The following is a 23,493-nucleotide window of genomic DNA, read 5'->3' on the forward strand; positions in this document are numbered from 1 at the left end:
TATATACCCTTCAAATTTCCAAGTCAGATTGCTGTAAATTAAAAGGGAGAATTGTGTTAAATGTGAAATGCCATGTCACCTGACTGCAAAAAGGGTCACCACCCTCCTACCTCTTTATCTCTCTCTATAAACACCATGATCAAAGAGGATGGCCACTGTGAATGTCCCCCTACCGATTTCTTCGGCGGGTGAGGGTTGTGAGCAAGTTAGAAATCAGAAAAGCCTTGCATCTATTTTATCATCATCATCATTTCAAAATCCAAATGACGGTGGGTGTAAATTATTTTCTCTCACATTTTGATTTGATCATATCCATCTTGGGTCATAGGAATGAAGCATGAGGTAAGTAAATTGAAGAAACTTACAGTGAATATTTTTGAAAAGATCTCCTATTAAATGGCATTTCACCTGTTTGAAAATTCTTCACTTTATAATCTGGTTGTTGGCTTTATAGTGTAGGCAATAAATGGGTATGGTGGAGACGGTGAGCTGTGGGGATTAGTTAGCGCACTTATGATGAATAGGAAAGTAAATTGGGTTTCATTTTCCCCCTTTTCAGTCAGCCATGACATTGGGATGTGGTTAACCTGGCCATATGCACTCTTTAAGTTGTAGGTAGGTCGAATTCCTGCAACTATACAAGGCATTTACACCAACTGTACAAGGCATGTACACCAACTGTACAAGGGTGTACAAGGGCGTGTATCTTAAGGGATTTCGAGTGATTTTTAAGAACTTGCTCATTTACTTTTTCCAATCGTGGGAGACATTCCTCACACTTATTGGTTGACAACATACTCATTGCATGCATTTTATTTGATATCTACCATGTTAATTCATTGTTTTATCTCCCCTACATTACTTATGCGTATGAACGGAAATGAGGGTTCATTTTTTCCTCATTTTCCCTCATCCACGAGAATGGAAACATTGTTGCCCCACCCATATGCACTTGTTCGGTCGTCCCTTTGGTGGATTGCATAACTGTACAAGCCATTTACACTAACTGTACAATCCAAATGTGCTAATTGTACAAGTGTGTACAACCCTACCTATATTGAAGGATTTCAACTTTTTTTGAAAAAAATTCGCTGCTCGTTTCCTTATTTTTTTGCTAGAGGAGCATCCCTCACAGTTATTCCTCATTTCCCTTCGTACACATTCAAATGCCTTGTGGTAGCACACTTATGTTGCATAGGAACCTAAATTGGGTTTCATTTTCCCCTTTTTCACTTAGCCATTTCTTTGGAATGTGGTTAACCCGCCCATATGCACTCCTTTAATTGTATTTATGTGGAATTGCTCCAAGTGTACAAGGCCAATGTACTAAATGTACAAGGGTGTACAAGGGTGTGTATCTTAAGGTATTTTAAGTGATTTTGAAGAACTTAGTCATCAAGATTTTCCACTCGTCGTGAACATTCCTCACACATATCGGTCGACAACACACTCCTTCCACGTATATTATTTTATTTGTACAATGTTAGTTCATTGTTTTAGCTCCCCTACATTACTTATGCGTAGGAACCGAAATGAGGGTTAAGTTTTTCCTCATTTTCCCTTATCCACGAGAATGGAAACATTGTTGTCCCACCCATATGCACTTGTTTGGTCGTCCCTTTGGTGGATTGCATAACTGTACAAGCCATTTACACTAATTGTACAATCCAAATGTGCTAACTGTACAAGTGTGTACAACCCTACCTATATTGAAGGATTTCAACTTTTTTTGAAAAAAATTCGTTGCTCATTTCCTTATTTTTTTGCTAGAGGGGCATCCCTTACAGTTATTCATCATTTCCCTTCGTACACATTCAAATGCCTTGTGGTAGCACACTTATATTGCATAGGAACCTAAATTGGGTTTCATTTTCCCCTTTTTCACTCAGCCATTTCTTTGGAATGTGATTAACCCGCCCATATGTACTCCTTCAATTGTATTTAAGTGGAATTGCTCCAACTGTACAAGGCCTTTACACCAAGTATACAATGGCAATGTACTAAATGTACAAGGGTGTACAAGGGTGTGTATCTTAAGGTATTTCAAGTGATTTTGAAGAACTTAGTCATCAACATTTTCCACTCGTCGTGAACATTCATCACACATATCGGGTTGACAACACACTCCTTCCACGTATATTATTTTATTTGTACAATGTTAGTTCATTGTTTTAGCTCCCCCACATTACTTAGGCGTAGGAACCGAAATGAGGGTTAAGTTTTTCCTCCTTTTCCCTTATCCACGATAATGGAAACATTGTTGCCCCACCCATATGCACTTGTTCGGTCGTCCCTTTGGTGGATTGCATAACTGTACAAGTTATTTACACTAATTGTACAATCCAAAAGTGCTAACTGTACAAGTGTGTACAACCCTACCTACATTGAAGGATTTCAACTTTTTTGAAAAAAATTCGTTGATGGTGGTGTTTACTTATTGTTGGTAAGTGTTATGACAAACAATTTCTGTCTCCCTCTATTCGCCCTGTTATCTTGGGTAACAACACATAATTTCAATAGGCCAGTTTGTTGCCTTTATGAAAAACTCTCATTTGATGTTGATGTGAGGACAAATATCTTTGAGGTATCTAATTCAACAGCTTCATGCAAAATCAGATAGTTAATTCACATTCTATGGCTTTAGAGGTTTATTTTCTCTTAATTTTCATCCTTCCAATATTCTTAAATTATGAGTATGTTCACTTCTTTTGTTTGTAAGACGGATTTATGACTCTGCATCAATGGAAAATTATGTGCACAGTATGGAGTGACGGATAATAGGAGAACTTAAAACGAGTACATGAGGGTGTCGAATTGCACCTTTTCCTTTTCGTTTTTAGATGAAGCAAATAAATGATCTTTTATCCTTGAACTAATTGTTTTTCCCTTTATGTGTGCAGGTGGGTTGATTCTTAAAGTGGGAGCTTTGTCACGATTAATACAAATACTTCAAAATAAGAGGCTTAACATCAGATGAAAGATGAGAAGAGAAAAACAGAGAAGTCTAGATGATCAAGATAGTTTATTTTATAGGAAGTCAATCTATGTTAAGAGTTGGATAATTAGATACCAACCTTCTTTTAAGTTTTTACATTGTAACTATTTTCATCAAATAGTATCATATACGTTTCGGGACATGTAATTATGCATTTCATTCCAATTAAAATTCCAATGTATTGAACTTAAATTTTGGTTATTTCGCAGTTTATCAGCACATGTTTCTTGTTTTTAAATTTTGTTTTTCCTCCGTTTATATTGGTTGTTGGACAAATAATGGCTCATTCTCATTTCATGTCATTCTCCAAGTTTGCTGAAGAATTTCTTTACTTGATAATTTTATTAAGTCATTAAATACATTAATCATGTTTGTTAAGATAATTTCATAACCCATATTTTTAATATTAAATTCATTTCATTAATTATTTACTATTTATATCTCTATATCATTTTATATGTACACCTTCATATTTATTACATAATTTTTATAGTCAATATTGTGTAGTACTATATGTTTGCAAAAATTTAATTATGAATATGTAATAAAGCAGTTACTAATTAAAGAGTAACAAAGATAAATGTCAAACTCAACCGGTACTATAGAAAGGTCGACCGGTTTCATACCCGTTTCACCAACATTATTTGTTAACTAACTATTTTAGTTCACCCATACCCGATCGGAGCACGTTCAGCTTCTGAGAGTCCAACAGTTCACTTCAACCGGGAAGAGGATGCTTATGGATGCGTTATATTGGTTTCTGCCAGAATCGGCGAGCAGTTCGCGACTGCAAACCGATATCTAGTCGCCCGGTATTTATTTCATGAACAGAGACCTGGCAGCGCATACTTAGCCTCGACCGGTAGTCGACCGATCATCGTTCGGCCGTTGATCGGTCATAGACCGATCTATGATAACCGGTCGACCGGTTGTTGCCCTTTCTGCTTGCTATGAATATCGTTGATCAGATGTCAACCGGTCGACGGTAACCGGTCGATCGGATCCATCCCCGGTCGACCATCTACGGGTAGCTCATAATTAATTTAATTCCCTTGTCAATTTAATTAATTTGATTATATTTTTCCTCTTTAAGCCTTCATTTGATTTTTCCTCTTATTAGGAAATATATCAAAACTTGTTTTTAGGAAGTCAGCAACTACTTCAACCAATGGTACACATTTATGAATTTAATCCAAGTATGCCAACTCACTAATAAAAGAGTTCCAAAATATGCAAATTTGTTAATTTTTTTAATAGTTATTAATTCAAAAATTTTATCAGTTCTAAAACTATTTTTAGAACTCACATTTCATGAGATAATGAAATATTTTTTTCTTATATTGGATGTTCTAAGAAAATCAACTTGTTAAACAATGCAATGAAATGACTAATATTGGTAATGTGGGATTAGAATATTTGGTTAGGAGTCATCATCCTAGTTCTAACCAAGTGATCAATTCATTCCATTTTCTTAGGCTATGTTTTGTTCTAAAAAATCTGAGTAAAAAAGTTGAGGAAAGAAAATAAAAAGAGAGGAAAAGTAGAAGATAATAAAAAAATGAAGAAAAATAAAAAATGGATTTAAAGTCACTAAATTATTTTTATATATTACTTCAAACTTATTTAACTTATTTTAACTTTTCTACATTAAGATTAAATAAATTGAAATGCATAAATGGTTAATAAATTAAGATTAAATAAAAAATGGTTAATAGTTTTGTCCTTGATTCATCGTCGAATTGCAACATTCGGCAAAATGCATCCACGACCTAAAAGAAGAAATGATTAAAATGTAATCAATATTCAGATTGACTAATGAGAAGATGTTACATCACATTAAAATTTAAAATAATGCAAACTAGTGGACAAATTGAAATATTAACATCATTGCCAATCCAACAGTCTCCCTGGAAAGACACGAGGTTGTCTCTGGTTAAACTTGTGTCATGCATTGAAACAAGCTCCTCGCTGCCAACAAAACCATATATGTTAGGGTAATACCATTTGTTGCATATGGAAACACTTGAAATTGGAGTAGTATATGATATAACATGTCTCGGGTCCAAGTCCCCATCAAATACAGTTGCAGCTGCCTCTTTTAGGTCCATCTTGATGGCAAAATGTCGGGTTTGTGCCTGCGCTATGAATGGTGACAATAGATTGGGAGCCATCCGACGCACTCTCCGTTGCCTTCCACTGCTATGGGATCGGGCCACAGACATAGAACACAAAGGTAAGGGGTCACAGACGACTACTTCATCATCGGCTGTTTGTTTGGAGTATCAACAAATTAGTTAACTGAACCCCAGTACAATTTGACATATTTTGTACGCACTAATACAGTAATGAATGTGCCCCAAAATGTTACCAATAATAGGTGGATGCCGAATAGGAGTGTCTGGTACTTCTTCAGTGCGATGGAATGGCATGTCATATCGGGCATAGGGTGAATCATGCTCGGCCTCGGGAAAGTCATCCGCTGCATAGCCCGAGTGACCAGCAGTAGGGGAATGTACACTTCTTTCTCTTCGAGCATCCAATCTATGGATCAGACCACGCATGATGTCAAGCTGCTGCTGAATGCCCTTTTGATATGAATTTATTGCGCGTTCTGCTGCATAGTACTTCTCCAAGATTTCCTGTCACATGTTAACGAATTGGCATAGACAAATTTAATTTCAAACTAGTTAAAAGAAAATTGATTAGAAGTTATTAACAATATAGCAATGATAACCAAATTGTAATGTGATTCAGATGGATTGAATGCGTAAAGTAACAAGTAGTTTTAGCGTACATGACTACTTGTCGGTCCACTGTCATCCTCGACATGTGTACGGGGCGGTGACGATTCATCAAACGCCTACATTATGAGAACATCACGCATGTTAAGAACATAGAAACATTGGAGGTATTCAAAATGCATATACTTTTCCTTCGTTACTTCACTTATTCTATTTTTAACTGTTTGGTCGACTCTTTCTCTGTTTTTACAGATTGCTATGACCCTCTAGATCCCAATAGGAACATCACAATTACTTTTCAGACTTATAAATGGACAGATTATGCCAATGTCATTAGTGTTTTAGCTCATACTCAATAGACAACTTCAAATTTAACTTAATTTCAATTTGGTTCAATTGTATGCTGAAAATAATATTGAGTTGCATGCGTTTGATATTTAGCAATTGTGAATAGTAAACATGGAAAGAGGTATTTGGCCACTACAATGATTGTTGGAAATCATTCTGGATTTCAACGAGAAATCCCTTAATTGGTTTCTTATGTATTGACTCCCTTAATTTTGGATTTCAAAAATAGAATTAAGGCTCGTTAAATTGCCTTTGAACTGATCTGTTTCTTTATTTCGCATTTATATTCATGTTAGCTACAGATTTCATGAAGTTCGAAATGATAATCTATCTACACATACTAGGTATCCCACAATATCTCATACTATAGGGTTCAAAGAACTTGGGTTTTTTTCGAAAATAAGTAATAGGCGAACTAGCGTACTAAACTAGACTGCCACACGAGGAAATAAATATAATGCTCAATGATATAATTTGAATGAAAGGACGAAAAATATGTTTGCAACAAGAAAATCTATTTGCATTTACTTATCATATATTAGAATAAAATTGCACCTATAAAACTAACTTTTCAATTCAATATGCAATGCTAAACCAAACAAACATAAGTGAACCAAGTAAAATGCAAGGAAAATCAAAATATATTTTTATGTCATCTTCATCATCACAATTATCATGAATGGCAATCGAGGGTTCTCATATTGATGGAGAAACAAGTGAATCATGGTGACATCACAGTTTAATAAAAAGAAGTGATTTTTCCATGTCAAGGCTATCAATCATGTAAATTGAACACAAACATAATTATCTAAACAAAAACTTTTTTGATACCACGACATGCAGATGCAATTAACCCATGAGGATCCTCACTATTTCAAACTGTGAGCCATGTCTTAAAAACACCATAACCCACGCCATGTCTTAGAGCCAGTTACGGGGTTTAAGCTTTAAGTTTCAAAAAAAATACTACTTTACCTGATGGTCAGAGAAGCTCCCTCCTCAATGCTCAGCACGGGACATCACCCACGGTGGGGATTAATGGCACACTGAAATTGCCAGATAAATTAGGGCAATGTATTTGGGCTGAAATGAAATGGTCGGGATAGCCGAAATGAAGCATAAACTGAAATTGCTGAACCTACTAACCTCAACTATCAACTACTTCGCCACGGAACCCAAATCCGGTGGTGATTGTCGACACCAATGGATTGACAAAGATAAAAAACTCCACCGTCTACACCTAAAATTGGATGGTCGGGAAACTCCAGATGAAGATAGGATTAGGGCATTCTTTGGGCAGAAACGAGGGAACACTCAGGAATGTGAAAACACCTCTCAATTTTGGGGAAAACGAAATGGAAATCCAACGTCGATTTTGTTCTCAATCGGATGGTTGGCAAACTCCAGATGAAGAGAGGATTAGGGCATTCTTTGGGCGGAAATGAGGGCAACACTCAGGAATGTGAAAACGCCTCTCAATTTTGGGGAAAACGAATTGCAAATCCAACGTGGATTTTGTTTTTTTTTTTACATTAGCTAGCAAAGGGCATTTTCGGCATATTATAAATTGTATAGCCTTCTTATCAATTTTGAGACTTTGTCTGGGTGTTGGGCTTAATTCTGTAACATATATGGACCATTTGTTAATTTTTGGGCCCAACTGGGCCCAAAACACAATTCTCCCAAAAAAAAAAGGTAAAAGAGCAAATGTACATTTAATGAAGATTAAAATTTTAATGAAGAAAAAATATTATCTACTCTTTTAAAGACATTTAAGGTTTGTTTAGTAATTGTTTCTAAAAACAGTTTTTAAGAATAATTTTTGAAAAAATGTTTTTTGATATTTTATAGAATAAAAGTCGTTTAGAAATTTAAAATATTGTTAATCTATTTTCAATATTTTTAAATATGTTTTAAAAGTGATTTTTATATTTAACGTTTTATTTTTAATAATTTTACATGTTTGTATAATTATTTTTTAAAATACTCTTTAAAAAATAAATGAAAACAAACAAAAGATATTCTTTATAAATACCATATTTTATATTCTTAAGAATAGAAAATATAAATAATTTTTTGTTGTTAGACGTGTTTAAATTTTTTTTTTTATTCTGAAAAATAAAAAAATATTCTAAAAAATAATTATCAAATAGGTACTTAATTTTTGTTGTATCAAATAATCCTTAACTCTATCTTGAACGCCCAAGTGTTATTTACAATTTTTATAAATAAAAACTTAAGTATTAGAATATTTTTCTATTCTTTCCTAACATTTTTGGAGGAGGTGGGATGGCGTTGACCAAAAAAATATAGATTGCAAAAAGTCGAGGATGTGTTCAATGGTGGAGATACACTTGTGTTTCTTTTGAAGGCTAGCTAAGTTGGATACGGTTTGTGATTTGACTTTTATCCTTAATGTGCCAAAATAAATAAACAAAAGATAGGTTTGTGCTCCAATGAGCTGTGAGGATTCCATTATTGTGGCTATCTTGCAGATACGTGCAAGGGTTTTCTGAATTGTGTGGTAGAGATAATACATGCGCGACAAATGGGATATATGCTCTGTGGACGTAAAGCTTTTCTGAATTTTGTGGTGGATGTAAAACCTGCCTCAGAGCTAAGATAAATGGAAGTTTGTTTAAAAGGGAAATGCTCTAAGTTTTGTTTTGGAAGGAAATGGTAACCTGCCTGACAACTGAGATCAATGGAAGTTTGTTTCAGAGTGAAATGGAATAAGTTTTGTTTTGACGGGAAATGGTGGCCCGTAAAATGTTTAACCACTGAAATAGTATCAACGACTCATGGGGATTTTACATGAGGTTGTAAGCAATTCATGAAGCCGAGATATTAATTAAATTATATTTAATTTATTTATTTTTTGATCTGATTTCATAGAATATAAGAGTATGATTGTCTTTCTTTAATATGATGTTAAGTCAACTTCAGAATTGGATTATGCGGGAACTAATTTTTTTTTTTTATGGATTATAATGGTCTCTACTTAAACTCATACTCTTTGGTGACATATTATTTTGGAAGATATTTGGGTATTTATTCATATATGTGCATAAGATATTTCGGTAAAAATGTAGGGTTGTATAAGAGATTATTAATTGTCTTTTTGAATTGGACTCATTAATTAATTTTGTTACACCTAGTATATATTATTGCATGCATCCTTTAGCGATCCAAGGTTTGGACTGGATTTTTCTAAGATTCCAACAATTGGTATTGAAGCCCTAGGCCACAGAAAATGTGTTAGATCCATTCTATGATGTGCTTAACCTTATTTTGTAGGGCTTTTATTTATCCCATAACCTAAGAGATCATGAATGTATGACATGTTTCATTTTGTGTTTTGAATGTTTGATTACAATATATTGGGTTGTAAGCTCATTTTAAAGAGCATAAGTCTTTTATTTTAAAAAATGGGTGTTGCTTAAATACCATTTGAATAATAATCAAAAGTTCAATAGGGAACGAAACACCTAGAGGGGAAGTAAATGGGTGATTTAAAAATTTAAAACAATATTTATAAATTATAACAAACTTTTCTTACTCCAATAGATAAAAGTATCACATTATCTATCTTGAGAATATTTATTGCAACCTACATTAATTAATGATGACTCAATCCATAATAAAATATATAACAACTTTAGAGTATCACTCATAGGTCAAAGTCATTGAATATTTTAGTACTAGTTTAATATTCTTTCAAGGCTGAGAGCCCATATCATTTAATAACTTGGCAAAGCATGACTATTCAATAGTTAATATCATAATTCACCATAGGTCATGTCCAATATATACATACTAGTACACTCATCATAGTGAATATATCCCAATAACCAAGATAAGTCATCTCTTCAATTACAAGGTAGTGCACTATAGTTATTAATGGATTGTTCAGTCTCATGAATTGACTATGAATAACTTATCATCTTGCAAGGAACTCCTAATTTAAATTTTATTATAACTTTTAATAAATCCAAGTCATATACAATGCAAGTAACACAAACATAAATACATAGACAACTAATTAATATAATCAAAGATAAAAAAAAAAAATGAGATACTAGAAATCATAATAAATAATCATATTAATGAAATCTTATTTTATTACATCATGTTATACTTTCGGCAGTTATATCTAAACAAGATTGTGGTTACAATTAACTCCTCAATTAAAAGGTGACTTCAAACTAACTCATATTGGCAAAGTAAATTTGGATTCAATTCTACAAATGGTGTTTAGGGAGGAACTTATGGAAAAATGGAGGATTAAGGTTTTTGTAATCATGGTGGAAGATGAATTCAGTTGCTTTATCAGATTAAGAGAGAGAGAGAGAGAGAGAGAGAGAGAGAGAGAGAGAGAGAGAGAGAGAGAGAGAGAGAGAGAGAGAGAGAGAGAGAGAGAGAGAGAGAGAGAGAGAGAGAGAGAGAGAGAGAGCGCTCAAATTCTTGAAAAGTTAGGAAACCTAAAGACATTGTGAATGTGAATGGGAATTTTGAGGAAGAAGATAAAACGTGAAAAAAATTGATCAATCGTAAAGAATAGGGGAAAAAAGTGAATTAGTTTAGGTACTGTTTCCATCATTGTAAATGCAAAAAAGGATTTTAAAAAAAAAGGAAACTAAAAAGGATGAAAAAGATAAATGTGAAAGAAGAAAGGAAAAAATTGCGGAACTATAAAGAAAAAAAAAGTTCAAGTAGTAAAAACAAACAAATATGTCATCCTTTTATATTTTAAAAAGTTAAGGACAATTTTTACATGTTAACTTTGTATTAAGATTTTTTAAGTGGGTGGATAACTCTAAGGAAGTATTTGTATAATTTCAAAAACAAAAGAAAATGAAGGTCATTTTTGGTAACTATTTTTAAAACAATTTAAAAAAATGGTTTTTGAGAACAGTTTTTAAAAATTATTCTCTAATTTTTATAAAATAAAAGTTTGTTTGGAAATTCAAAATATTTCTAACCTATTTTTAATATTTTTATATATGTTTTAAAAATAATCTTTATATCTAGTGTTTTATTTTTAATTATTCTACATATTTATATAATTATTTTTTAAAATAACCCTCAAAAAACAAGTGAAAACAACATAAAATAATTAAAAAATGTTCTTTCAAAACATTCTAAATTTTGTTTTTAAGAACGGAAAATAGAAAACGGTTTTTAATTATCAACTATGTTTTTCTGTTTTTTATTCTGAAAAACAAAAAACTATTCTAAAAAACAATTCCCAAACAATACAAGTGTCTCAAAAGATGTTATAATATATAGCTAGTTAGAAGATGCTTCCCCAAATAATTTATAATTCACTTGGCTCACTCTCGCACTTCAGTTTTAATTTTTTTTCTTATTTTTATTCTTGAGCATAACTCAATAATTTTAAAATTTTAACATAAATCAAATGAACCAAACAAAACTAGTGTTAAATCGACTTAATTTATATCATTAAGTTTTAATTATTTTTAATTTAATTAAAATCAACCAACTCCACAAATAAATTAGTTTTAATTAATTCGAATTTATTTAAAATCCACGTACTCGATTGCTTCTGTATCAGTTAAAAACCGATTTAAACCTAACCATTGGGACCAATAGGCCCACCGAATATTGAATGGGACAATAAGGTGTTTCAAACTGCAGTATAACTGCCAAGGGAAAATCCATGGGATTTTTCAAACTGCAATATCATCGCCCAAAGAAAAATCAAAATAAAACAAGAGCAATTGAAGGCCACCAGGGAAGCCCTTCAGTTTTATTATGGTTTCTGAAGAAGGCAGATAGTTCGATCAAATAAGGAGAACTCTAACCAAAGTTAGGGAGTTGGAGACTTTGAACTGACCGCCCCATCTCCTTTACACAGTTGCACCAGCTCCTCCACCACCTCAGCTATCTCTTCTTCTGCCTGCTTTCTCATGCTTTCACTCATTTCTCTTACCTTTCTGCTTACATTTTCCCCAGATTTTTCAACAACCACCTGCTTGATCACCTTTGCTATCTCTTCTCTGTCAAGCCTCCCATTCTCATCTCTCTTGACCTCCACACCCACGCCAACACTCTCCACCACTTTAGCATTTAATGGCTGATCAAGATGCATTGGAATGGCCACAATTGGAACTCCAAACTTCAGGCTCTCCATTACAGAACTCCATCCACAATGGCTCACAAACCCACCAGTGCTAGAATGATTTAGTATTTCTCTCTGTGGAGCCCAATCTTTCACAACCTTTCCTCTCTCTCCCACTCTGCTAAGAAACCCCTCTGGCAGTGCCTCTTCCACACTAGCAATTTTGTCTCTCTGAGGAAACCTCAGCACCCAGATGAAGCTAACCGTACTCAGCTCCAGCGCATGAGCCATCTCTTCCATCTCCTCTTTAGACAGAAAATATTCACTGCCAAAGGAGACCAGTACTGTTGAGGATTCTTCCTTCTTGTCAAGCCACTCAATGATTTCCTCTTTCTCAAATTCGTCGGTGGTGTGTTGAACAAGTGGACCGACAGGCACCACCTTCTTCTGAGTTAGACAAGAGGCCTGATCTATATGCTTCCCCTCAAGATCCCTGAAAGTCCTCATCAAGATGATGTTGGAGGACAGTTTCAAGCATTGAGCAGCCCGTGCCTCATCGGTGATCTCGTTTGCAGAAGAGTCAGCCAAATGGTTGAGCATTTTAATCCTCTCGGAATCCTGAAGAGGGATCCCTGTAATAGGTTGCTCCTGAAGGAGAACAGACAAAAGGGTGGCTCCTGTGCTTAGGAACAGAACAGCAGGAATATTTTGGGAAGAAGCTGCAACTGGTGCCCATGGCTGGAGGATATCATATATAATCAAATCCGGGTTCAGAGTTGTTAGGATGTCGGCAAAGCCAGGGCTTGCCATATCAAAGGCCTTTTTGAGGGTGGGCATGAGATGGGGAGGGAGCCCATTGGTTGTTTGGTAGTGTGGAGGAAGGTCAGGAAGAGATGGAAGATGGATTTCTACTAGTTCTATTGAAAGAGAGTCTTCCTCAGTGAGTTTACCTTTGATGGAACTGAGATTAACAGGAGTAGAACAAAAATATATGTAGAAGTTCCTCCTTGAAAGCTTCTTAGCCAGCTCTAGGAATGGAGAAATGTGACCATGAGCCAACCATGGCAGCAGTACAACTTTCATGCTGCTTCTAACATCCATGAAACCCACGGGGGAGAGTGAAGTTTACCCTTTCAATTGCTGGCCCCTTCACATATACAGTGAATATAAGAGTTGGTCTGTACAGAGCAATTGATGAAAATTAGTGGGAATTGAATTTCAGGGATTAGAAAAAAAATGGAAAAAGTAATACATTTAAAGCAATTAATGTGATAGTAACAAAAATGGAATGGCATTGTATGGACAAAAAGAAGTTGAAAGTCCACATCATGCTAATTAAAAAGAAATTATTGCAGTTAATTAAAAAGGAAATGACAGTCCTCCAATAGGGAGATATATCTTTAAAAACTAAGGTACAGTTTGGATACTTGTTTATTGCTATTTTCAAAAATAGAAAATGAAAACTATTTTCCAATTATATTTTAATTTTTTTTAAAAAAATATTATACCTTTTTATGATTTTTAATTTAATTATTTTAAAAATAAAAATTTAAAATGTACTTTGTAATTCAATAACAAATATAAAAAAAAATGATGTAAAATAGAATAATCAAAAGAAGAAACGAGATGAGAATAAATAAGAATACTTAAAAAAAAAGTAGAATAAAATTTTATTAGAACATCTCCCCTTTTGCAAAAAGTTAGAAAGAAATTCATATCAATAGGAATAATCATCCACAAATTCTTGTATTACATGAGATTTTCATCTTTACGACACTTCCCCTTGCATGATCATAAGAATAAACACCACAAAAAATAAAAACTTTTTTTAGAAAATAAAATAAACAATAACTTATCACTAATAGTGCATTATGGCAAAAAAATTTAGTCACAAGGTTCGTAAACAAAATCCCATCCCTAAAATTTATGATATACAAATTTTCTGTTTTGTCACAAAAAAATTAGGAGTTGGTGGATGAAATTGGAATTGTGTTAAAATAATCACATTTTATGATGCACCAAAAAAAAGGGATATATATATATATATATATATATATGACATAAGTTTTCATCAGGAAAGAGGTATCTTTAAGTGATGAGATTTTTTATTTTTTTTTATTTTTACCACTATATAGTTTCATCACCATTTTTATGATAAAAATTTTCTTCATAAAAAAAAAAAAAAAAAAAAAAAGATATTTTTAAGTGACGAATCTAGTTTTATGGAAAAAGTTAGAATGCTTTATAGAGTTTGTGTTAATTTTTAAATTAAGTTACACCAACTCTCACTGACACCTATCTTAGACCTATAAGGAAGACATTTTAACCCTTTTAATAATGGTAGTATTTAACTTGTAATTCTTGTGATTTAAACTCATAACCTTTCACTCTCCAACAATTCCTTTTTATCATCTATAAACCAATTGATATTAGAAAAAAGTATATTGTACTTCTAAGTGAGTTCAACATTATAACTATCTGCATTAAAATCATCTCAAATTAAAATTATTCTTCATAATTATATCAATAAAATAGTAAAAGGTTAAGAAAAAAATGAAAGATTTCAAATCAATTTTCATAAAATTATCAATTCTTATTAGCATACAAACATTATTTATCTTCAAAAAAAAATGCTAAAGAAAAAAAAATTAAAAATAAAATTAATTATGTCAAAATGAATAAACTTATAATTAAGTTGATTTGGTTTGTGTTTACCTTTGAAGATTTTATGTGATTTGGTGATTTTTTAATAAAATGATTTTCCTTTTGTTTTTCTAGAGATTCAATCCTTAAATTTACTTTCAAGTTAATCTTAGATCAATTAGGTACTAAAAATTTTATTTTCTAAAAGATAATGCTACTTATTTCTTTCAGTATGCAACTTTCAAAAATTTTAAAATGAATTTTGGTTTTGAATATACATGGATCAATTTCATAGTTCCAATCAATGGAATCTTTATGGATGAATTCATAAGAATTAAAATGGGGTTTAATAAATCCCTACATACAAAATTTTCCAAAATATGGTTCTCCTTTGAACTTGTAAATTAAAATATGACCATTTAGAAACTCTTTAAAATTTTTCTAATTATTCCATGATATTGTGGACTTCTTGAATTTGATTTTAAATTTTATTAAAGTCAAAAATAATTTTCCAATTAGAAGATATAAATCAATCTTTCAAAAGGTTTAGTTTTCATTCTATTTGTGACACTTGGTTTTGTTTTGCAAAATTATATTACTAAACAACCTCTTTAATTCCTTTGGACATACTTAATTTTTGACACTTAAAATATTAAGAAATAATTTATGGAACAAGAGATATGATTTTTTTTCTTGTACCCATTGGATAGGTATTCTTTTGGAGTTAAGAGATGCTTATTTAATTTTAAGCATGTTATGTATGTGATCTTCCCCTATGATTATTTTTCATATAAAATAGACATATTAAATGAGTTATATGAATTTTTGTAGGATTTTAGGACATCACTAAGTTAATTAAAAAAAATCAATTTTTGCATGCCTTGGAAACATGCTATGTTGTGGACCTATTATGACCATTATGAAATCTGGTACTAAATGACATTTAATTAATTAAAATTTTCCACTTGGATGATAAACTACACATATAAGAGATGTTCCCTGAAAATTTTTGTGATAAAATTCAACTTTTAGATATATTTTGTAGAGTCTTCTTTTCTAATCACTTGCTGATTTTTCTGTGAAGTAACCCATTTGTGAATAAATTTGATATTAATCGGAATATAATTAATTGATTTGGCCTCTTGAATATTAATCTAGACATGTTAAAGATGTTACCCAATTTTTATTTTGATGAGATAACACTTCTTGATATTTATTTGGAATTTATTTTATGAGTTAATATTCTACCTTGTAAATGAAACTCCTTTGCTTTCGATAATTTTGTCACTTTTGAACATGCTTGTAAGCCTTCCTTGATTCGAGACATGCTATATATATATGGGTTTAGTTTTTAATTATTCTTTAAGTTCATTATTATTCTTTGTGAATTAGCTTCATTTCAATGAAAGCTCTATTATACATTATCAAGGTATGCTTTCTTATCTCCTTATCACTATTTATTAGTGTGTTTAATTGTCATGATCAATTTGTCTTACTTTGTTTGAATTCTACATTGTTGTATTCTTACCTCTTGATTTTGGGTGAAACACATGTTGTGTATATTATGAAATTATTACTTGTCAACTAACTCTTTTGTTTTATGGAAGCACTTAATATACTAATAAGGTACATTTTTCACTCTCTTTGACGGTTGATTATTGAATGTTTATGATTTGTTTGAATATTCCTTGGTTCAGCTTTCACTATCATTCTAATATACTCCATCATCCTCGATATCCATTAATTAATCAATCAATTACCATAGGTACCTTGACTTGATTAGTATAAACCTAACTTTAAGGTTTAGAGAAGTGTTATAGTTTATCACTATACCTTCCCATTAGGTAACCTAACCCCCAAACTTAGACTTGAGTTTTCTCAAACTTGTTTTTTCCTTTTTAAAGAGACATACTTAGGGTTTTCTTTCTTATTTTGTTTTTTCTTTTAAAACAAAACAAAAATAAGTGGTGACTCCAAGTCTTTTTTCTAAAAATTAGTTTTTCACTAAAAAACGAATCTCGTCATCAAATAGAGATAAAGCTTGAGGATAAAGCTTTACTAAATGGATGTCAAGAGTGCTTTTTTGAATAGGATTATAAGTGAAGAGGTTTATGTTGAGCAACCTAATGGTTTCGAGGATCTGGAATTCCCCAATCATATCTAAAGGTTAAAGAAAGCCCTTTATGGATTAAAGCAAGCTCCTAGAATGATAGTGAAAGAGGCTCATGATCTATCTTTTGGAAAAAAAAAAGTTTGAGAAAATGAGAGTTTATAGAACCTTGTTTATACATAGGTCCAAGGATGAGTTATTAATGGCTCCAATTTACGTCAATGACATTGTTTCTAGAGTCCCTTCGAGTGACCTTGCCCTTAACTTTGCCGAGGATATGAAAACTGAATTTGAAATGAGTATGGTAAGTGAATTAACCTTCTTCCTAGGATTGCAAATTAGGCAATTAAAAGATGGAATCTTCATTTCACAATCTAAATATGTTACGGAGTTAGTTAAGAAATTCGTTATAGAATCCACCAAACACTCTAGGACACCTCTAAACACTACCACTAAGCTTAGTAAGGATACATCTAGAAAGGATGTTGAGAAAAAAATTTATAGAAGTATGATAGGAAACTTATTATACCTCACAACAAGCCGTCCGAATATATCTTTTAGTATTGGAGTTTGTGCTAGGTACCAAGCAAACCCCAAAGAGTCACACTTAATTTCTATTGAAATAATGATACAATACATTTATGGGACTTTAGATTATGGTTTATGGTATCCTTATGATTCTTCTCTTATGATTGCTAGTTATTCCAATGTTGATTAGGTCAAAAATGTCGAGGATAGAAAAAGTACATTAGGTGCTTGTTTTTTTTTTTTTTTTTTTTGGTGATTATCTTGTTGTTTGGCTTAGTAAGAAACAAAATTCTATATCTTTATCTACTGCCAAAGTTGAATATATTTCTACTAGAAGTTGTTGTACACAACTCTTGTGGATGAAGCAAATGCTGAAAGACTATGAAATTGAGTAGGAGACCATAAACATACACTTTGACAATTGTAGTGCTATAAATATCTCAAAGAATCATGTTTTTCATTATCGTACTAAACACATTGAAATTCGTCATCATTTCATTAGGGATCTTGTTGAAAAAAATGTTCTCTCTAGATTTTATCCCCACTGAACATCAATTGGCAGATATTCTTACTAAACCCCTAGATTCTCTTTGGTTTGAGTTCCTTAGGAAATCCTTAAGCAGATGCCTAATCGATTGATCTTCAAGAGTTATAAGCCTTAAAGGTGTTAAGCTTATTTATTTCATTATGTGTTTTCTTTTGGCCTTCTTTTGTTTAGTTTGGTCATATGATTTTTTTTTATTCACTTGATATATTAGTGTGCTTTGAATGGGTTATGAATGTGCTTTGAATACTCTTCAATTATCCAATGAGCTTCAACAAAAATGATTTTCTCTAAAAGTTTGTGGTTGAGAAAAAATAAGTTAAAAGAAAAAAGAAGTAGAAGATGGGCATGGGAGAGAAGAATGGGAAAGGTGTTTTTAAGTATTTTTAAATTGTAGGTGGACGAATTAATAAAATTATTATTTTTAAGTTGATGTATAAATAGGATGGATATAATTTGTAGGATGAAAATATAATTTTTCTTCTTCCAATTTCAAAAATAATTAAAATCTTTTAATCAAATATCTCTTTTATTAACTTTTTAAAAGTTAAAAGGCATTTTTTATTTTTATTTTATTTTGAGTAACTTTTGCTTTGCTACCACTAAGTGGGTGCTTGATAAACCAACTTAATAATTTATAATAACTTAATAACTTAAGTTATTAATTAAATTGTGTGTGTTTAGTAAAATAACTTAATAGTATGACTTAAAGTAAAAAAACAACTTTAAGTAATAAAAAAAAATAATTGATTTATTATTAAGTTTATATTTTCAGTTTACTTTTTTACTCTCATTTGTCCTAGTTACCTCCACAATCTTATTTTTTACTTTACGATCTCCATTATTTCTTGACCTTCTTTGCCATAATTATAATTTATGAGGACAAAATATATTAATTTGATTATTTATGATAAGTTTTAAATTAATTTTATGAAATAACCCTAATACTTAAAATAAAAATTAAGTAACAAGTTTTAAGTCAAAAACTTAAATATAATTTAACTTAAAATCAACTTGAGTCATTAAATAATAAGTATTAAATTTTACCAAATACCTCATAATTTTTTTTTTATGATTACTAGGAATCAAACAAATCTAAAAACCATAATCAAGTTTTTTAAAACTTTTGACACACCAAAATATTTATAGGAAAAAAAAAAAAAATAAAAACATTGTTTTTTAATTACCCGTTCACTGGTGACTACAGCTTCAGCAAATATGCCAATCCAATGATCCGTCAATCGGTCTGAGTATAAAACATTGCTTCTAACATGTTATGACGCAGAATGAGAGGAAGGAGCAAATCCATGAACTGGCGGAGCCTCCAATCATTTTCTGGGACGAAGATTAGACTCCAATTCGGATTCAATCGGATATTCCAGCGGTCCTGCCCCTTAAACCACAGAGAGACGTCGTGAGAGACACACAGAGACAATATGGCGTTGAGAGTGGGGCATAGTCGCTGCATCTCCACCTCTATTGCACTCAAACTCCAATTTTTTTCTATTACACCCTGCCACTTCTCATCCATCCCCCAACCCCCAGACGACGCCCTTTCCACAGGTCTTCCTTCCCTCCAGCCTTCATATGACGCTGATTTGATCTCCAAAATCCTCCTTCAACACCACAACCCTTTCCACGCTATGGAGTCCTCTCTTCAGCTCAACGGCATCGCCCTCTCCACTCACCTCGTTCACCAGACCCTTCTCCGCCTCAGAAACGTCTCCAAAATTGCCCTCTCCTTCTTCCTGTGGGCCAAGGACCAAGCCCATCATAGCCACGACGTTGTTTCCTACAACCTCATTATCGACATTCTCGCAAAAGTTCGGCAATTCGACGTTGCCTGGCAGTTCATCATCGAAATGGATCAAAATTCCCTGGAACCCACCTCTACTACCTTCCGTATTTTGATTCGGAGGTCGGTTTCGGCTGGGCTCACGCGCCAAGCTGTTCGGGCGTTTGATGACATGAGTTGTTTTGTCGAGAAGGATGCGGATTCTGATGATTTTTGTTATCTGCTCGATACCCTCTCTAAGTATGGGTATGTGAAGCTTGCTTCACAGATTTTTAATCAAAGGAAGTTCAAATTCGAGGCTAATGCCAAAATGTATACTATTTTGATATATGGGTGGTGTAAGATTAACCGAGTTAGCATAGCGGAGAGGCTGCTTGGTGAGATGGTAGAACGTGGGATTGAGGCGAATGTTGTTACATATAATGTGCTTTTGAATGGGATTTGCAGGAGGGCGAGTTTGCACCCTGATGACAGGTTTGAGAGGACAATTCGGGATGCAGAGAAGGTGCTCGATGAAATGCGCCAAAAGGGGATTGAGCCTGACGTAACAAGCTATTCCATTGTTATTCATGTGTATAGTAGGGCTCATAAACCTGAGTTGACACTTGATAAGTTGCGGATGATGAAAGATAAAGGGATATGGCCAACCGTGGCAACTTATACATCAGTGGTTAAGTGCCTTTGTTCATGTGGGAGACTTGAAGATGCTGAGGAGTTGGTTTCTGACATGGTGAAGGATGGGGTTAGTCCATCAGCTGCAACATACAACTGTTTCTTCAAAGAGTATAGGGGGAGGAAAGATTCAGATAATGCTTTGAGGTTGTATAGGAAGATGAAGGAAGAATATTCATGCTTGCCTGATATGCACACTTATAACATATTAGTGGGAATGTTTGTGAAGTTGAACCGCATGGAGATTGTGCAAGAGATATGGGATGATATGAAAACGAGTGGGGCAGGACCAGATTTGGATTCATATACACTGTTGATCCATGGGTTATGTGAGAAACAGAAGTGGAAAGAAGCTTGCCATTTTTTTGTGGAGATGATAGAGAAGGGGTATCTTCCTCAGAAAATCACTTTTGAGACACTTTACCGGGGCTTAATACAATCTGATATGTTGAAAACCTGGAGGAGATTGAAGAAGAAGCTTGAGGAAGAGTCAATAACATTCGGTTCTGAATTCCAACAGTATCACTTCAAGCCCTACAGGAGATGATGCACAATTATCATTCAGGTGTGTTGATTTATATTCTAAAATGTATATGTAACCTTTAAAGACAAATGAATTCATTCATGCCCTATGGTCACAGCCCTTCTAGAAATACTTTAATTATTCAAAAGAAAAAAGGAAAAAAAAAAAAAAACTAGTAAAAAGTGTGCAATCTTTATTAGTTGTGATGATTAACCTATGAATAGGAGTTCTAGGTCTTCAACAATCAGACTAGTGCATCTGCACTAAATACTGAAAGTTTGTTGCTGGAAATCTCTACTGCTGAATTTATAGCATTGAAAACTCCAAACCGCTGAAAGGGCAAATCCATCATGAGGCTGATACAATGAAGGCAATGTAATGTTGTTAGGTAGATTAGAATCACTTGTTGCATGCACATGCAGTTCTTGGTGATAAGTTGGCTGACTGCAGCTTGATTTTTCAGTCCATTTTTATTGAAAATGGAAATTCCAATACATAACATAGTGTGTATTGATTATGGTAATACATTTGTTTGTTAGGATCCAATATTGGTTATGTTAATACATGTACCCTTTTTCTTTTCTTTTCTTTTCTTTCCTTTCCTTTCCTTTTTTCGCTGCTTTTTGTCCCAGAACATAATGAGTGTACTTGTTTATTTTCCATTTGACAGTTTCTTGTTTTCTTGCAGAAAAATATATTCCGAAAACCTTGACAACTTATTTTGTTTCTGTTGTTTTTTGTGAATTTGCTGCTCTGAAAATTGGCTAATGCCATAAGATTCTAAGAACTCTATGAATGAATAAATTAATTTTTTGATTTATTTCTCTTCATCAATTTATGCTGGTTGTTTTATTTTAATCCCTCTTAGATCATTTCTTCATTTGTTGGATGAATTAAACCATTTGCACGTGAGCTTCCATTCTCTTTTCTCAAACCTATTAATAATAATATTATTTTGTTGTGATTGAATATGTTTGAAGACATTATGCCTATCAAACAAGAGAAAACATTATCAGAAAGCTTGAATGTTGAAACTTTGAATTTTGATGAATGAGACTGGTTGATGGCTTGGGTTGCTGATTAACCAGCACAAGGGGTCATTATTAGAGACTGGGGGGTTTAATGTTTTACCATGATCTATTGCTTTTGGGATAACTTATGTTGAAATGGCTAAAATGTCTTGATTAAATTATCTCTTAGGGCTTTCCTTACCAGCAGGTGCTAAAGAGGTGGATTGCAGTTGGGTGAGGATTAGGGTTCAAGTCACTTGAAGTTCCTGCATATTTAAAAGCAAGGAAAAATCAGTTATTTATGATGTTCATAATTTGTACATAGCTGCTCTTGTTGGCAAAATTTGAAATGTACTTGGGAAGATAACTGCTTTGTCAAAACTTCATCAAGTTCATCTACCTTTTCAGACTTACAGTCACGAGCTTCATGCCAGCGATGCCACAGGACTGCTGGTCATGACTTATTTTTTGCTGGTGTCAGTTATCTTACACCAAAAAGAACAGAACATGCTGCATATGGAATATGGGAAGATGAGAATTGCAGCCATTTCAATATGGGTTGCAACTAAACACTTGCTGCTGTTCCATACATTTTGCTTTCGGTTGTCTAATGGTGCCAAAGAGAATCCGACATATTCTTACAGAGAATGCAAGGCTTAATTTTATATGAGATTTGCCCATGGAGTTTTGAGAGACTGAGCTATTTAACTTGAAAGGCACAGATGTTATGTAAGGAATGAAGGGAAGAACATGAACAGTGAGAGGTCATCTGATTCAGGTTGAACACAATATAAGCACTAGAGGAAGGTCAGAAAGGTCATAGGCAGAGGCTGTGAAAATTGACATGATGAGATTAGCATGTATGATCATGTGATTTAACTTTAACCTATGTCCTTCATATTAGACAAGCTTGTTAGTTCTTGTTCTCATGCATACCCGTACGTATTTTAATCTCCTCTATAAGTGGGCCTTTATTATATTTTTGTGAATGATCAATAGTTCATAACTGATGAGTTTGGCTAATTGTCGAAGGGGATTTCCATTTCTTACGATTGTTACATTTGGTTCTAAGTAGTGGTGGCAATGGGGGCGGTTTTTTCAGGTACCTGCCTCGCCCCACCCCACCCCTAATGAAACAGGTTTCAACTTTTAACTAAATGGGTTTGACATGAGTTTGGGAATTTTTTTAAAAATTGGGACAGGCTCGAGTATTGCCTTGTCTCACCCTGCCCTGATTATACCTAAAATTAATTTAATTTAATTTTTATTTTAATATATAGATAATAATAAAAAAAATTAATAAAATAAGTTATAAAAAATATAATAATTTAATTATTTATAAAATATATTTATTTTGATGTAATTAAAAATTTAAAAAGTAATTTAAAAAAAAAATCAAAAAATAACCAACCTCCTAAGACAATGAAGGATTACTTGCAGCCTACTTGAGACAGTACTCCCTCTTGCTCAAACTTGCCTTTTGATGATCTTCAAATAAACAT

The 23,493-nt window shown here is 33.0% G+C and overlaps 2 protein-coding genes across 8 annotated transcripts; one reads left to right on the forward strand and one right to left on the reverse strand.

Moving 5' to 3' along the window:
* Nucleotides 1–11,727: 11,727 nt before the first annotated feature.
* LOC100260222 (UDP-glucosyltransferase 29) lies at nucleotides 11,728–13,288 on the reverse strand (the record flags this gene model as incomplete). Its single annotated transcript, XM_010651056.3, has 1 exon — nucleotides 11,728–13,288. A coding segment is annotated over one exon (1,374 nt), but the record flags the coding sequence as incomplete, so codon positions are not given.
* Nucleotides 13,289–19,216: 5,928 nt separating this feature from the next.
* LOC100265441 (pentatricopeptide repeat-containing protein At2g13420, mitochondrial) lies at nucleotides 19,217–22,970 on the forward strand. Of its 7 annotated transcripts, none has more exons than XR_009465571.1 (3): nucleotides 19,217–21,023; nucleotides 22,182–22,225; nucleotides 22,400–22,970. XR_009465571.1 is itself a non-coding variant. In XM_059736539.1 (3 exons), exon 1 carries the CDS (start codon nucleotides 19,428–19,430, stop codon nucleotides 21,003–21,005), a length of 1,578 nt encoding a protein of 525 aa, XP_059592522.1. In that variant the 5' UTR covers nucleotides 19,217–19,427; the 3' UTR covers nucleotides 21,006–21,023; nucleotides 22,197–22,225; nucleotides 22,400–22,970. The 7 variants fall into 7 exon arrangements, 6 of the variants coding, with proteins under 6 accessions (XP_059592522.1, XP_059592521.1, XP_010649356.1 ...); XM_059736539.1 differs by having other exon boundaries at nucleotides 22,197–22,225; XM_059736538.1 differs by having other exon boundaries at nucleotides 22,200–22,225.
* The last annotated feature ends 523 nt before the right edge of the window (nucleotides 22,971–23,493 follow it).

This window comes from Vitis vinifera, chromosome 4 (genome assembly GCF_030704535.1).
Source record: "Vitis vinifera cultivar Pinot Noir 40024 chromosome 4, ASM3070453v1".
NCBI classification, from domain to species: Eukaryota; Viridiplantae; Streptophyta; class Magnoliopsida; order Vitales; family Vitaceae; genus Vitis; species Vitis vinifera.

Bases quoted from the DNA above. Each gene is read 5' to 3' on its own strand.
- LOC100265441 (XM_010651054.3), top strand. From the start codon at position 19,428: ATGGCGTTGAGAGTGGGGCATAGTCGCTGCATCTCCACCTCTATTGCA.